Source organism: Protomyctophum parallelum, assembly GCF_964188405.1.
Source record: "Protomyctophum parallelum genome assembly, chromosome: 14".
Lineage (NCBI taxonomy): Eukaryota > Metazoa > Chordata > Actinopteri > Myctophiformes > Myctophidae > Protomyctophum > Protomyctophum parallelum.
Window position 1 is genome coordinate 39,142,060 of NC_139709.1, and position 13,731 is coordinate 39,155,790.

At 44.1% G+C, this 13,731-nt stretch overlaps 1 protein-coding gene across 1 annotated transcript in view; it reads right to left on the reverse strand.

Annotated features, from left to right (window-relative positions):
- The window catches only part of b4galt2 (UDP-Gal:betaGlcNAc beta 1,4- galactosyltransferase, polypeptide 2), a 176,412-nt gene that overhangs the window by 95,460 nt on the left and 67,221 nt on the right, over positions 1-13,731 (reverse strand). The window contains exons 2-3 of the mRNA XM_083782225.1: positions 12,531-12,649; positions 11,097-11,213 (exon numbers count right to left, since the gene is read on the reverse strand). Coding sequence (XP_083638351.1) covers positions 11,097-11,213; positions 12,531-12,649 — 236 coding nt within the window. The remainder of the gene's footprint in view (positions 1-11,096; positions 11,214-12,530; positions 12,650-13,731) is intronic.

Below are 13,731 nucleotides of genomic sequence, written 5' to 3' on the forward strand. Positions count from 1 at the left end.
TAGCTAGATAGCTATAAACACAACACGAGATCACAACACTGGTATCGGTATTCGGTAACACGGAAATGTGGTATCGGATCAGGAACGAAAAAAAGTGTATCAGGACATCCCTAGTGGAAACCTTGTATGTCCAAAATAGTCCATAATTATAATTTGGGGGATTCAAAATAGTGAACATATAGCAGATCCACAAGAGCTTGTAGACCAGCTATTTTCACTATTTTTGTGTTACACCCTTGTATAGTATGATAAAGTAGGTAGGGCATTCATTTACAAAAAAAACAAAACAAAACAAACATACACAGTCGAAATATGGAGCTGCGAGGTTCCTATCCGACTGCAACAATATCACGGTCAAAAGAGCAGCAGCCCCTACTGTGCTGGGCATCACTAACCCATTCTGACCTGAGATCAGATTCATACGAGGTTTCCGCCGGACACACACTGGTCTGATGAACCCATTCTGACCTGAGATCAGATTCTAAAAATGTCAGTCGTTTTAAAAAAATAGCAGACCTACAAGCTCGTATCGCGCCACTCGGTGGCGCGATATGAGCTTGTAGATCTGCTATTTTTAAATAGCTAAAGCATAACATGATGCTGACACCAAAATGGGTGCCCGGTCAGAATGGGTTTAATCGAAGACTCATTATGCAAAAAGCTTTTCGGAGACAACGGTTCAAGTCCCGTGGAAATAGGAAGCTTTCAAACTACTTTGCAACTGCAATCCATTATGGATTGCATTTTTTATTGCGCTTTTTATGTGCTTACTCAAAGCGTTTTACAATGCTCCGTTCATTCTACAGTACGTACATGCACAGAGTATACGTTGAAACTCCTAGCCTAAACATATATTCTTTCAGAGCGAACGTTTTTATTTTATTTCGATGTCAGGCCTAAATGCTAAGAAGCTTAAATGGTTCACATGGGGAGCGCTTGTGCGCCTCGGACCGCGTTCCCCATAGAGTGAACCATTTCACGAGAGAAGCTTAAAGAACCATGGTTACTGAAGTAAGCTTCCAGTTGGGTATACTCTTGGGGAGTGGAACTCTCCCCGTGATGAGCTTTCCATGCTCACGGGGGAGCGTGTTTGAGCGCAACACACACAAACACTTTGCATATCATCTCATTGCACGAGATAGCTGCAAAACAAACGATGCCGGACTAAAAATTAATTTCAACCAGTGGAGGCTCCACGAGACCCGTGTCTTCGGGATATTTGGAAACATTTATTGAATATTTAAATTTTCAGGCAACATAATGAGAAGAACAATGAAAGCAAAGTATAGTGCCAGCTTGCAGACATCTGGCGAGTCAGTCCCTTAGGGGAGTGGTGAGACTAGACTTGCTTTGCTTGAGTTATATAACCCAAGCAATGTGTTTTTTGGGCCAGCGCTCCCGACCCCTATCCAATAACCAAGGAATTTAGCACCCACAACACCCAATAAAAACCTAGGTGATGTTTCTCCTTCCCCGTTTGTTATTACTAGACCTGTACGTGCCCGTCGGCCTCTGGCCTAGTTGAGAACGATGAACTTGGGAACCTAATAATATTTGTGGGGGTCACGGCCTCAACAACTTCAGTTGTAAATTGCAAATTATAATTACCCTCAAGGTTTGTATGCAATGTTGCCATTCTTACACCGATATGCTGAATCCATTGTATTTTTCAAATAACCCATTTTGGCCTGACGTCGAAATTAAAAAAAAGTATTCTGAAAGAATATATATACTGGTATATTCAAAGATTTGTGCCGCATTTTCACGATTTAAAAAAAATAGCAGACCTACAAGCTCGTAGCGCGCCACTCGGTGGCGCGCTATGAGCTTGTAGATCTGCTATTTTTCAATAGCTAAAGCATAACATAATGCTAACACCAAAAGGGGTTCCCGCCCCAAAATGGGATAAACTATTGAAAATAGTGTTGAGCACTGCAAGGATATTGTCCAACTGCACGGCGTGGATAATGGATAGAATGGATGAGCAGCCTTGTGGTTGCTGAGTAAGGAACGGAAGAAATATTTCCATAATGTCTGCAGCCTGACAAAAAAAAACACGCCAGTGTTACGGTGAACATGGTGACCTATACTAATGAAATGACGTGAATGCGACAGTGCAGTGGAGGAGCTCTAACAAGGACCCGCGCTTCCAGTGACAGGTCAAGAGCTGTGATTCCAATCACACGACATCGTGACGGTGTTTGAGAGAGCTTTGTCTGAAACAGCAAGGTGTCGAGCAACGGATATCCAACGCTAAAATCTGAAATGACACACAGATCTGTGCTTCTTTGGGTTTTTTTATAGGTTTAAGTTTAAGAAATGCTGTTTTGAGATTTGCAACTAATGTTAGAGACCAAGGCTTCTGGTTATAATGCACAAGCACAGACATGCACAGAGCAAGTTCTGCTGTTATAGTCGGTCTCAGCTCCATGCTTCTATTCTCAACCAATCACATACAGTAGTCACTTCATAATAGACACACTCTTTTAATCAGACCAGTGTGTGTGCAGTGGAAACCTCGTATGAATCTGATCTCAGGTCAGAATGGGTTAAAAGGGCTCACCCTCCACCCTCAGGCCCCCGCCTGGCCAACGTTGAAGCCGCCAAACTCTACTGGCCAAAGCTGGAACTGCAGGCGGGTGGTTTGGGCCCATGCATGTAGAACAAGTGCACCCCGCGCAGGACACCGAATGTTGGCGTCCAAATCGAGAAAATACGGAAGTGGAGCATTCTTCCGAGTCCTTCAAACGCCACTGAGCAACTTCCATTGAAATGAGCGGTGGGGGTGGGGCTGTCCTCTCTTTAGCTTACATATAACTCTTATGGCTACCACCTGTCATTTTGGATCTACTTTTATTAGTCCCCACAGTGCCTAAAAGCTCTATACAATTCATCGCCAAACCAAGTTAAATATATTGCTCATTTTATATTCAATAAAATATTTTATCCATTCATGAGTTGTCCTGACTGAACTGTGCCTCGCTTGAGTGCAGTTTCACATAATAATCGACAGGGAATCTAGTGGTAATAAATTATGGAAATGATGCACAGTTCCAGTGGGGCTCTTTCGGATGCTTTTTAGCACGTTTCCTACTGAATTTAAATGGTAGCCTAAAAACCCTCTAAATCCTTTAGGCCTGGAAGGATCGAATTAAAATGGAATGGCCTCTGCTATAATTGCAGGTCAATGTCTGTTAATGCTCAGCCAAGGTCAAGTGTGAGAGAGAGCGCGAGACATAATTGTTCCCGGCACGACTGTTATTGAGCTGTCGCAAAGGGCTTCTAATTATATCAAATACAGCTTGATTGTATGATCCTGTGGACTGTGGTGTGAAATTCGCGTCAAAATGTCTCTGAACAACTGACATGGAAAAATAAGCCACTGGAATAAAAAAATAAAAAACGGTTAATTCATCCGTTAAAATCGGGAATCATTTGAGGTCAGATATTCAAAAATAGCAGATGTAAATGTTTGAACACAAATCCTCTCTTCTGGAGTGGTCCCTGGCACAGATCATATTCAGCTGGAGATCGCTAAATCAATTTGAAGGTCCTTCCTTGACACGAAAAAGTTTCAGAAATTTGTAGAAGGTTTAAAGGTTTAATGTAGGGGTGGGCAACTTTGACGATGGAGAGGGCCACTATATTTCCACACTCACTCCCTATAGGGCCATACTGTATATTACTGTCGTAGCAAAAATAGCCGATCTACAAGCTATATTCGAATTGGAATCCTGAAAATTTACATTTTTATGTAATTTAAAATGCCTTTAATTATACGTGTGTTGACCATTGAGCTACTAATTTAGACTGAAGTAATTAAAGCGGGTCATGTTTGCATGTTTGCAACAGCTGAAACCAATATATCAGTATTCTGATATTAACCTGAGGGCCACATTAAGTGAAGGTGGGGGCCGCATGTGGCCCCCGGGCCGCCAGTTGCCCACCCCTGGTTTAATGTATGAGGATAAAGTAGCATGCATTTGAACCGACTGTACTGGTGTGGAGAAGCAGTATGTAGTCCTGTAACTACAGTATGTAGTCCTGTAACGCCGATAATTAGGGATGCTCTCGCTGTGATATTATCAACCCGGATTTATGCTTTTATTTGTTGTGTCGCGCACGCAATTTGTGGGTGCCAGTCTTCTGTTAGACGATCCACAGTTTCCACAGTTTCCACCCATTCTGACCGGGCACCTATTTTGGTGTCGGCATCATGTCATGCTTTAGCTATTGAAAAACAGCAGATCTACAAGCTCATATCGCGCCACCGAGTGGCGCGATACGAGCTTGTAGGTCTGCTATTTTTGAAAAATCGAAGAACGACTGTGACATTTTTAGAATCTGATCTCAGGTCAGAATGGGTTCATCAGACCAGTGTGTTGTCCAGTGGAAACCTCGTATGAATCTGATCTCAGGTCAGAATGGGTTAAAAGAGACGTGTCCTAAAGCCTTTTTCATTATCAAAGTACAAAAACAGAAGCTGTAAAAAAAAACCCATTTTGGTGTTAGCATCATGTTATGCTTTAGCTATTGAAAAATAGCAGATCTACAAGCTGATATCGTGCCACCGAGTGGCGCGATACGAGCTTGTAGGTCTGCTATTTTTGAAAAACTTTTAGAATCTGATCTCAGGTCAGAATGGGTTAATAATGAAACTGTCAGGATGTAATAGACATTTTTAGAATCTGATCTCAGGTCAGAATGGGCTAAGTGTGTGAGAGAGAGAAAGGAACAGACATCAAGACATCAAGAGGACGCCAACGAGGGAGGGAGACAGCATGCTTGTGGCTGTCCTTGGGGGGGATGGGATGGTATCCTCGCTCTTCCCAAAGCCCAGAACCAGAGTTTGTTTGAGATCTGAGATCAGATTCATACGAGGTTTCCACTGGACACACACTGGTCTGATTAATGTCCACAAGCCAAAAGGAAATAGCCTCTCTGATCTATATGTATATAAAAAAAAATTACAAAACATTTTCATTTATTGACGTAAGTTCAGCTATATGGTTTAATGACCTTGGGTAAAATGTAAACATACTAAAACTCGGGAGTAATTCATGGGAAAATGGTAATTAATTGGAAAATGGCCTCTTTATCTAAAATTGTGAATAGCTGTGCAAATGTCAATTAGCAATGTGAATCCCACTGTGCTGAATCCGCCTGAAATGTGGGATCACTAGATTGACTGAGAGAGAGAGAGAGAGAGAGATATGTTTTATGTACAGTACAACTGCATTGTACTGTATCTGAGTATTTGTTTCGTTTTTGTTTCGCACCCACATGGATGCACATTTTCCCATACCATACCCAGAATACACACGTACCGTAATTGAGAACACCTTTTTGTGGACCAATTACACAGTATCCACACACACACACACACACACACACACACACACACACACACACACACACACACACACACACACACACACACACACACACACACACACACACACACACACACACACTAACTTAAAGGGATTGTGACATTTAAAAAAAGGTTTTGGAATTGTTCTTATTTTTCTTAGGTTTTCTAATCTCAATTGCACCCAAAAAACATGAACTTTTAACATTCAGTAGATTTTCTGTGATCTGGGGTTTCCTGGCTCAAACAGGTGCTCTGATTTGCCGGCAGTAAGTGATGCAAGACTCTGCAAATCCCATATATGTCAATGGGATTTGCCAGCAGATGTCACTGTTTCACTGTGTTGCCTGTTTTCATTGTAGCTCAAAAGGCCCAAAAAACCCCAAAGAAAACTTCAGACCACAGAAAATCCACTGAATGTTCAAAGTTCAGGTTTTTTGGGTGTAATTGAGGTCATAAAACCTAAAAGAAAAAAGAAAAAGAAAAATAAATTAAAATGAATGTCATAAAACCTTTAACACACTGAACTTTGGGATAAAGTGTACTAGTAGCGGGCCCAGGTGTCTGATGTGAAAGCAACCGAAGACAGAAAGAGAAAAGTGTGTGTGAGAGAGAGAGAGAGGGAGAGAGAGAGAGAGAGAGAGAGAGAGAGAGAGCCTGGAACACAGCCAAATCAAGACGAGAGCAGAGCAGAGCGGAGCAGAGCAGAGCGGAGCAGAGCGGAGCAGAGCAGAGCAGAGCAGAGCATGCGGGGGCAGCCGTGGAACTAAAGGTTTGCTCCGCAGGGGGTGAATTAGGCCTTTGCTTTGGGCCCAGGGGGTACAGAGAGGGCGCCGCACAGAGCTCATTATCCATAAAGAAGCAGAAAAAGGCAAGCGGAGACAGAACTCGTACGGTACATTGTAATACTGTGCGTCTCCGTCGGGTGGAAACCTCACATGTCCAAAAATGGTTACTTTTCAGCATTCAAACATAGCAAAAGTAGCAGATCCCCAAGCTCGAAAGCAGCGATCTGCGTTGCGCTTCAAGCTTGCCGATCTGCTACTTCGGATGCTTTGGTGTAGTCGGGTGTTACTGTAATTTAAGAAAAAACACAATATGGAGATACGAGGTCAGACAGCGGTACACTGTAATACTGAGCAAGCTAGTAGAGTGATGCTTGTGACCAACTCCAAGCAAAGCTTTCACTCGCCAGCAAATTGCTGCTGTCGGGTAGAAACCTTGTACTGTATCTCCATATTTCACTTTTTACCCCCTGTAAATTAATGCTCTACTGCATCATACAAGAGCGTCACAGAAAAGTAGTGAAAGTAACCTAGCTTTGCGAATCGTGAAAATGGCCATGTAGATCACAGTATTTTCACCATTTTAACGTTTTGGACATACAATGTTTCTACCCAACAGCCATGACATCATCTATATATATACGTCTGTGTTCACACAGCGTGGGGAAGAGAAATAGTAAATACATATTCTCCTTCGGTACCACTGGTCAACAACAGTGTTCAGAATGCAACAAAACAAGACGTGTGAGACAGTCGGTTTACCTGAGGTAGACCATTCCAGCCTAAGGCCCTAATGTGTCCACCAAGATGTATTCTCCTGAGCGCAGCTCATGTTTTTCATTTTTGGAAAAGCTCCAGCTGCGAGGCGCTGCGCCGCCGGGCACTTTATAGCTTTGCACTCGCGCGGCGTGCATCAGGGAAACTGTCTGCCCAAAGCTAAGAGATGTTCAGCTCAGGCTCCTGGGAGCCCTTTTAGGAGCCTTTTAGGAGCCCAGTGGACTACAGGAACTGGAGAGGCATTCAGGGAGAAAAGGGTGCAGGGGGGGGGGGGGGTTAAGTGTCTTTCTCAGGGACACTCTCGACTGAGGGTCGCAAAGCAGACCTTTCCGATTATTACCCAGAGGCCTCTCTGCTCTCCGAGTCCGCTGAGCTGCAATTTAGGCATTTATAGCAGACGCTCTTACTCCGGAGGGACGACATCATAAGGCAATACATCACATGGTTGTTTTCTAACGTGCTGAGCAGGGAATAATGTATAGCAAGAGCCTGAATAATACATAATGTTTTATAAATAAAATGTTCTCAAGCTTGTCAGTGTTCTCAATCTATTCGTGAGCTATCTGACTGACTGGATTAAGAGAGCGGAGTAAAATGAATCCCTTTTCTGCGCAGTATGTGGTTGTCAGTTCAACATGAATGAGTGTATTGGACGGAGGGTGTTTTAAAGGCATCTCATTGCAGCCGAACAGAAACCTCTCATATCCATATTTTAACTAGCTTCTTTCGTAGGTTATTAAAACGCTCTTTGATCATACTAACTACAGCCTCACACGGAAGCATCAAAAGTAGCCACAATCCACAATCTGCTACTGTTGCTACATTTTGAATTTTAATCCAGAAAAGTAAGAGTTTTGGACATACCAGTAATGAGCTTTCCACCCCACAGCGACAACATACTGTCCTTGGGCCAGTAATATTACATTAATCACACGGCCATGTGCTTGGGAGAGTGGGATACAAAGAAGCATACATTCTTTTTTAAGGAGAAAAGGCCATTATTAGTCTGATTATAAAAGGTCTTATACTTTCCATCAGGGGAGGAATTGGGCCTGCAGAGATACGAGTCAAAACCAATTCAATTAAAACACAGCCTGACCTGTATCATGTCCAACATGGCACCGCTAAAGGATGGGAAGGGAGGCTCTGACATTTTATGACGATCCCAGGGAAATTGAAAATTGATTTCATTGTGTTTTTTTTTTAAACAATGGCCTTTCCTATATACCACAGCCTGTGGTATTTTATTTCATGTTAGTGTGGGACACTGTCTGTCAGTCACGTCTGAAGCCTTGGAAACCGTGCCTGTGTAATTAGGAGAACTGATTGAGGTCATGTATGACCCCTATGACCTATATGTGCACGGTATCATTCAGAGTGTTCAGATAGATAGAGTTTAATATAATGCCTCGGAGATATAACAAAGCCACGTGAATCCACACAAATGTATCTCATAATGTGAGGAAGAAAATGAGTGGGATTCTGCATTAGCCTATAGTGTACAAGGAATGTGCTGCTGATCAGTACAGAGGTTTGCAAGATTAGCTCCGGAGACAGAGAAACACAGGAGACAGCTACCTCATTCAGAGACAGAGAAACACAGGAGACAGCTACCTCATTCAGAGACAGAGAAACACAGGAGACAGCTACCTCATTCAGAGACAGAGAAACACAGGAGACAGCTACCTCATTCAGAGACAGAGAAACACAGGAGACAGCTACCTCATTCAGAGACAGAGAAACACAGGAGCCAGCTACCTCATTCAGAGACAGAGAAACACAGGAGACAGCTACCTCATTCAGAGATAGAGAAACACAGGAGACAGCTACCTCATTCAGAGACAGAGAAACACAGGAGCCAGCTACCTCATTCAGAGACAGAGATACACAGGAGACAGCTACCTCATTCAGAGACAGAGAAACACAGGAGACAGCTACCTCATTCAGAGACAGAGATACACAGGAGACAGCTACCTCATTCAGAGACAGAGAAACACAGGAGACAGCTACCTCATTCAGAGCCGTAAAGAAATAATCACGTCGGATTCTGTGTGCAAGCAAAGGGGCCTTAACACGACAGACAGTAAAAACCTCACTTTTAACCCGTACGGGAACCCATTTTGGTGTCAGCATCATGTTGTGCTTTAGCTATTGAAAAATAGCAGATCTACAAGCTCATAGCGCGCCACCGAGTGGCGCGCTACGAGCTTGTAGGTCTGCTATTTTTAGAAAAATCGAAGAACGACTGACATTTTTAGAATCTGATCTCAGGTCAGAATGGGTTCATCAGACCAGTGTGTGTCCAGTGGAAACCTCGTATGAATCTGATCTCAGGTCAGAATGGGATAATTTAACTCTGAGAGCATAGAGAGCATGGAGCAAGTGGAACCAAATAATCCCGTACAAATGATAAATTGAGCAGTTGAGATGAATAACAATCTACACTAATCATCCATAATGTATAAATTATGGATAAGTGGTCTTTACGGGGAGCGGTCAGAATAAATTATGGACTTGGACTGTTATTCGTCTCAAGTGCTTATTAACACTGAGGATTTTATTGTGTAGACTGGACAATCACAGGACCCCTTCGTCACCTCACCCTGGACTAGCATGCTGGGCAAGATCGGCCTACAGTAGTGTCTAAACGGAAAAGTATACCGCCCAAGGAGGTTTTGTTGAGGCTTTATTGAGCTGCTCATTTTATTTTACATTCCCTGTGCATGAAGCCTGCAGGTGTTGCGATTGGTCGGAAGAGACAGTTTCCAGGGGAAGGGCATACAATGGAAGTAAAATGTAACCTCAGTAAAACTATGCCAAAACCTAACCTTATCCCTAAACTTAAACTCAGTAAAACTACTGTATGCCTAACCCTAAAGTTTTTGCACAGTACACCTACAGATTTTGTCCAAACATCGCGCAAATTGGTACACAGTCTCTCTAGAGCCATTCAACGAAACGGGTCTTTCAGATTTCTCAGACTCCATCCTGATTGGTTAAGATTGGCTTCCAAAGTTCACAGGAGTGCTCAGTTTCAAACAAAATGCTGCAAATCATGAACACATCGCGTGATTTCCGTGAAATTGTGCACGCACATTCCCACTAGGCCGAGGAAGAAATGCCACATGAACAATTTCAACTCAGCCTCAATAAGGTGGCGCTATAACTGGCCAAAAAGTGTTTTTACCTCTAACTGCACGGATCTGTGGATAACTTTGTATGCCAACTCCCTAGTTTACTTTTGTTGCCCTTTTATCCAACCACCAGATGAAGGCAAGCTGCAATGTCCTACATTCCTATCCTGGTGGAGACCTGTGCCAAGAAGGGCACTTTTTCTAGTTTCTAATCTCATCGTCAGTAAAAACAAATACAAGAATAGAAGAGTCTGCTGGTACGCCCAAAAAAGGGGGTGGGGGTGGTGAGCGCGCTTTGGAGCGGGCCTTCTGGTTATCCTGTAGACATGCTCTCTCTGCATTAGGTCGTCCTCTGAGAGGAACGAGGCCAAGGAGGCTAGCCCATTCTGACCTGAGATCAGATTCATACGAGGTTTCCACTGGACACACACTGGTCCGATTAACCCATTCTGACCCGAGATCAGATTCTAAAAATGTCAGACGTTCTTCGATTTTTCAAAAATAGCAGACCTACAAGCTCGTAGCGCGCCACTCGGTGGCGCGCTATGAGCTTGTAGATCTGCTAAAGCATAACATGATGCTAACACCAAAATGGGTTCCCGTTCAGAATGGGCTAGAGGCCGGAGCGTCTTCCTACCTGGGTGATGATGAAGATAAGGAGGCTAGAGGCCGGAGCGTCTTCCTACCTGGGTGATGATGTAGATAAGGAGCCTAGAGGCCGGAGCGTCTTCCTACCTGGGTGATGATGTAGATGAGGAGGCTAGAGGCCGGAGCGTCTTCCTACCTGGGTGATGATGTAGGTAAGGAGGCTAGAGGCCGGAGCGTCTTCCTACCTGGGTGATGATGAAGATAAGGAGGCTAGAGGCCGGAGCGTCTTCCTACCTGGGTGATGATGTGGATAAGGAGGCTAGAGGCCGGAGCGTCTTCCTACCTGGGTGATGATGTAGATAAGGAGGCTAGAGGCCGGAGCGTCTTCCTACCTGGGTGATGATGTAGGTAAGGAGGCTAGAGGCCGGAGCGTCTTCCTACCTGGGTGATGATGTAGATGCCGTAGTCGATCTTCTGTCGACGGAGGATAGGGTGGAGGTAGTGAAGCCAGTACTTTAGGTGGTTCTCCCTGTGGCGGAATGGGATGATAAGCGCCACCTATACGACGAAAAAGGGGAACACGGCCAGAGGGTTATTAAAGCAATAAGCCACAAGAGGTCTCAGGTTACCGTGGATTTTACAATGGCTGAGAGGTGTAGTAGGTAGACCTGACACGCAGAGGAGGGTCTTCTACCCTATCTACCCTATCTGCCATTGTAAAATCCACGTTAAGATGGGACCTCGCGTGGCTTATTGCTTTTCTAAAACGGTTACAAACATATACAGTAGAAATATTAACCTCATAAAACTATTACATTCACAAAAGTAGCTACGCTTTGCGCCCATCAGAGCGAGCGACACTTCCTTGTTTTGCTCGGCACGTAGGCTACATATGTGACGTGTTGCTCTTCTGTACCTTACTGCACTTCTACGGCCTGTATCTGTAACTTTTCACTGCGTTGCCGTCTCTGGCGTCTGAATTTCTCCTGCGGTATCCATCTTATCTATCTATTGAAGTGGGTGTCGTGTCAATGATGTTACTTGATTTTTGTATTTTTGTATTATACTATATATATTTTTTTCTTTTTTATTATTATTAACATTTATTCCGACACTGGAGCCTCCCGGAATTGCAATTTGGACAAAGAGAAGTCTAATGAGGCGTCACTAGTCATCACTAAACTCATTCCCGCTCCACTGACGGCTTAATAGGTTAACAGACGTCGCAGAATGTTTGCGCAAATTACACTCCGATGAGCTTTATGTCATACGAGAGATAATGCTTCCGCAGCGAAAGCTGACAGCAGCGTGGAATCCACCAGGGTTGTTAACTGTCACAGCACAAGGTATACCGCTGTGCTGTGCTGTTCATTCTGTATAGATCCCTCCATACACTTGTCAGCCAGCCAGCCAGCCGACCGTCGAATCAGTCCGTCAGACAATTAACTACCTAGCTAGACTGCTCTGTAATCAGTCGCAGAATAAGTACGCCATCAGTCAGAACAGACAGGTAACCACCCACCCAGCGACAGTATGTAATCAGCCAGCCAGTCAGTTAACAGTTTCTCAAACCATTTTTTAGGGGCCGTGAGCAAATAACGTATTTCTTTGTTACACGTTTTTTTTTTAATATACTGTATAATAAATAATGGGAGGGGGGGAGGGGTTAAAAATGCTTGTTGAAAATAGCAGTTCTACTGCTGTGTCAGCTATAGTAGGTCTGCTGTTTTCACTAGCATTTTCTCTTTTGGGTCTTTGTTTGGCAACCATTTGTCCTAGACAAGACAACCGGTTATAGTCATGTGGTTAACCAGTCTGCGAACTGGGCTGGCAAAGACATACTGTACAGACAGACAGACAGACAGACAGACAGACCTTCCATCGGGGTCGACAGTCGGGTGGCGTGTAGCGCCCGCCTTCTGTGACGTTGGGGTTCTCTTTCTGCACGCGCTCCATGGTCATCTGGGAGCTGAACTCGATCAGCAGACGCCCCACTGCGGGAACGGCGGGGGGGGGGGGGGGGAAGGAAAGAAAGAAGGAAGGGTGGGGAGAGATGGAGAGAGAGAGAGAGAGAGAGAGAGAGGGAGGTGTGTTAACATCAAAGAGGTACTGTTATCAAAGCAATGTGTACAAAAGGAATAAAATAGTTTAGGTATGTTTGTCATCAGGTGGCATTTAATAGGAGGCACAGAGATGATATATTACTCCTAAAACACAAACAGAGACTTTGAAGTCAGTCAGAGCTAACCTGACGTGAAGGGTAATTATACTGTTCAGTGATGCTCCTCCACACACACACACACACACACGCATACAGTACAATCCCACCATATGTTACCGTAGCATAAAAACCTATCCATCACGACTCCTTTGAACACACCGAGATTAAACGCAAGAGTGTGTGATGTTGAGTGTGTGATGTTAAGCGTGTGCGCGCGCACGTGTGTGTGTGTGTGTGTGTGTGCGTGCGTTCACTTCAAACCCCTTAAAAAAACAGCTTCTCTGCAGGTCCTGCACACGGGATGTTAAATGTCTCTCTTTTTTGCTCATTAAAACCTATATATACTACTAGCACTCTACAAGGAGGCCCACTCCGACCGCGACGTACTGCATCTTCAACCCATTTCTCACTCCATTACATACTTTTACAAGGCAATTTCCAAGCAACACGGCATGTAACTGCACATTAAATGCACGTTGTGTGCGTTAATGCAGAAGCTCCGTTCACTCATTTCCCCCTTTCCGCCTCCAGGGGGAGCAGAAAACAAACCGTGTGGCGTCACAGCAGCACCCAGTCCAACCAAATGCAATCCATGTCCATGTGTTGCCAAGTCATCTTCTAATGATAAGCAAACTTGGGCTTGTAAATATTGGGGGTTGCAGGTTTTTTGGGCTTCTCTTACGAAGTGTTGCTGCTTATTTGGGCGTCCTTCCTAATGCTGTTCTCATACTGGTGATCTGTAAGCCCTATATCGACAAGCTCACAACGCGTTGTGAGCTTGTCGATATAGGGTTAAATAGTGGCTAAACTGAGTATAAGTCATTGCTTTAGTAAGTAATTTTGCTCAGGACCTGT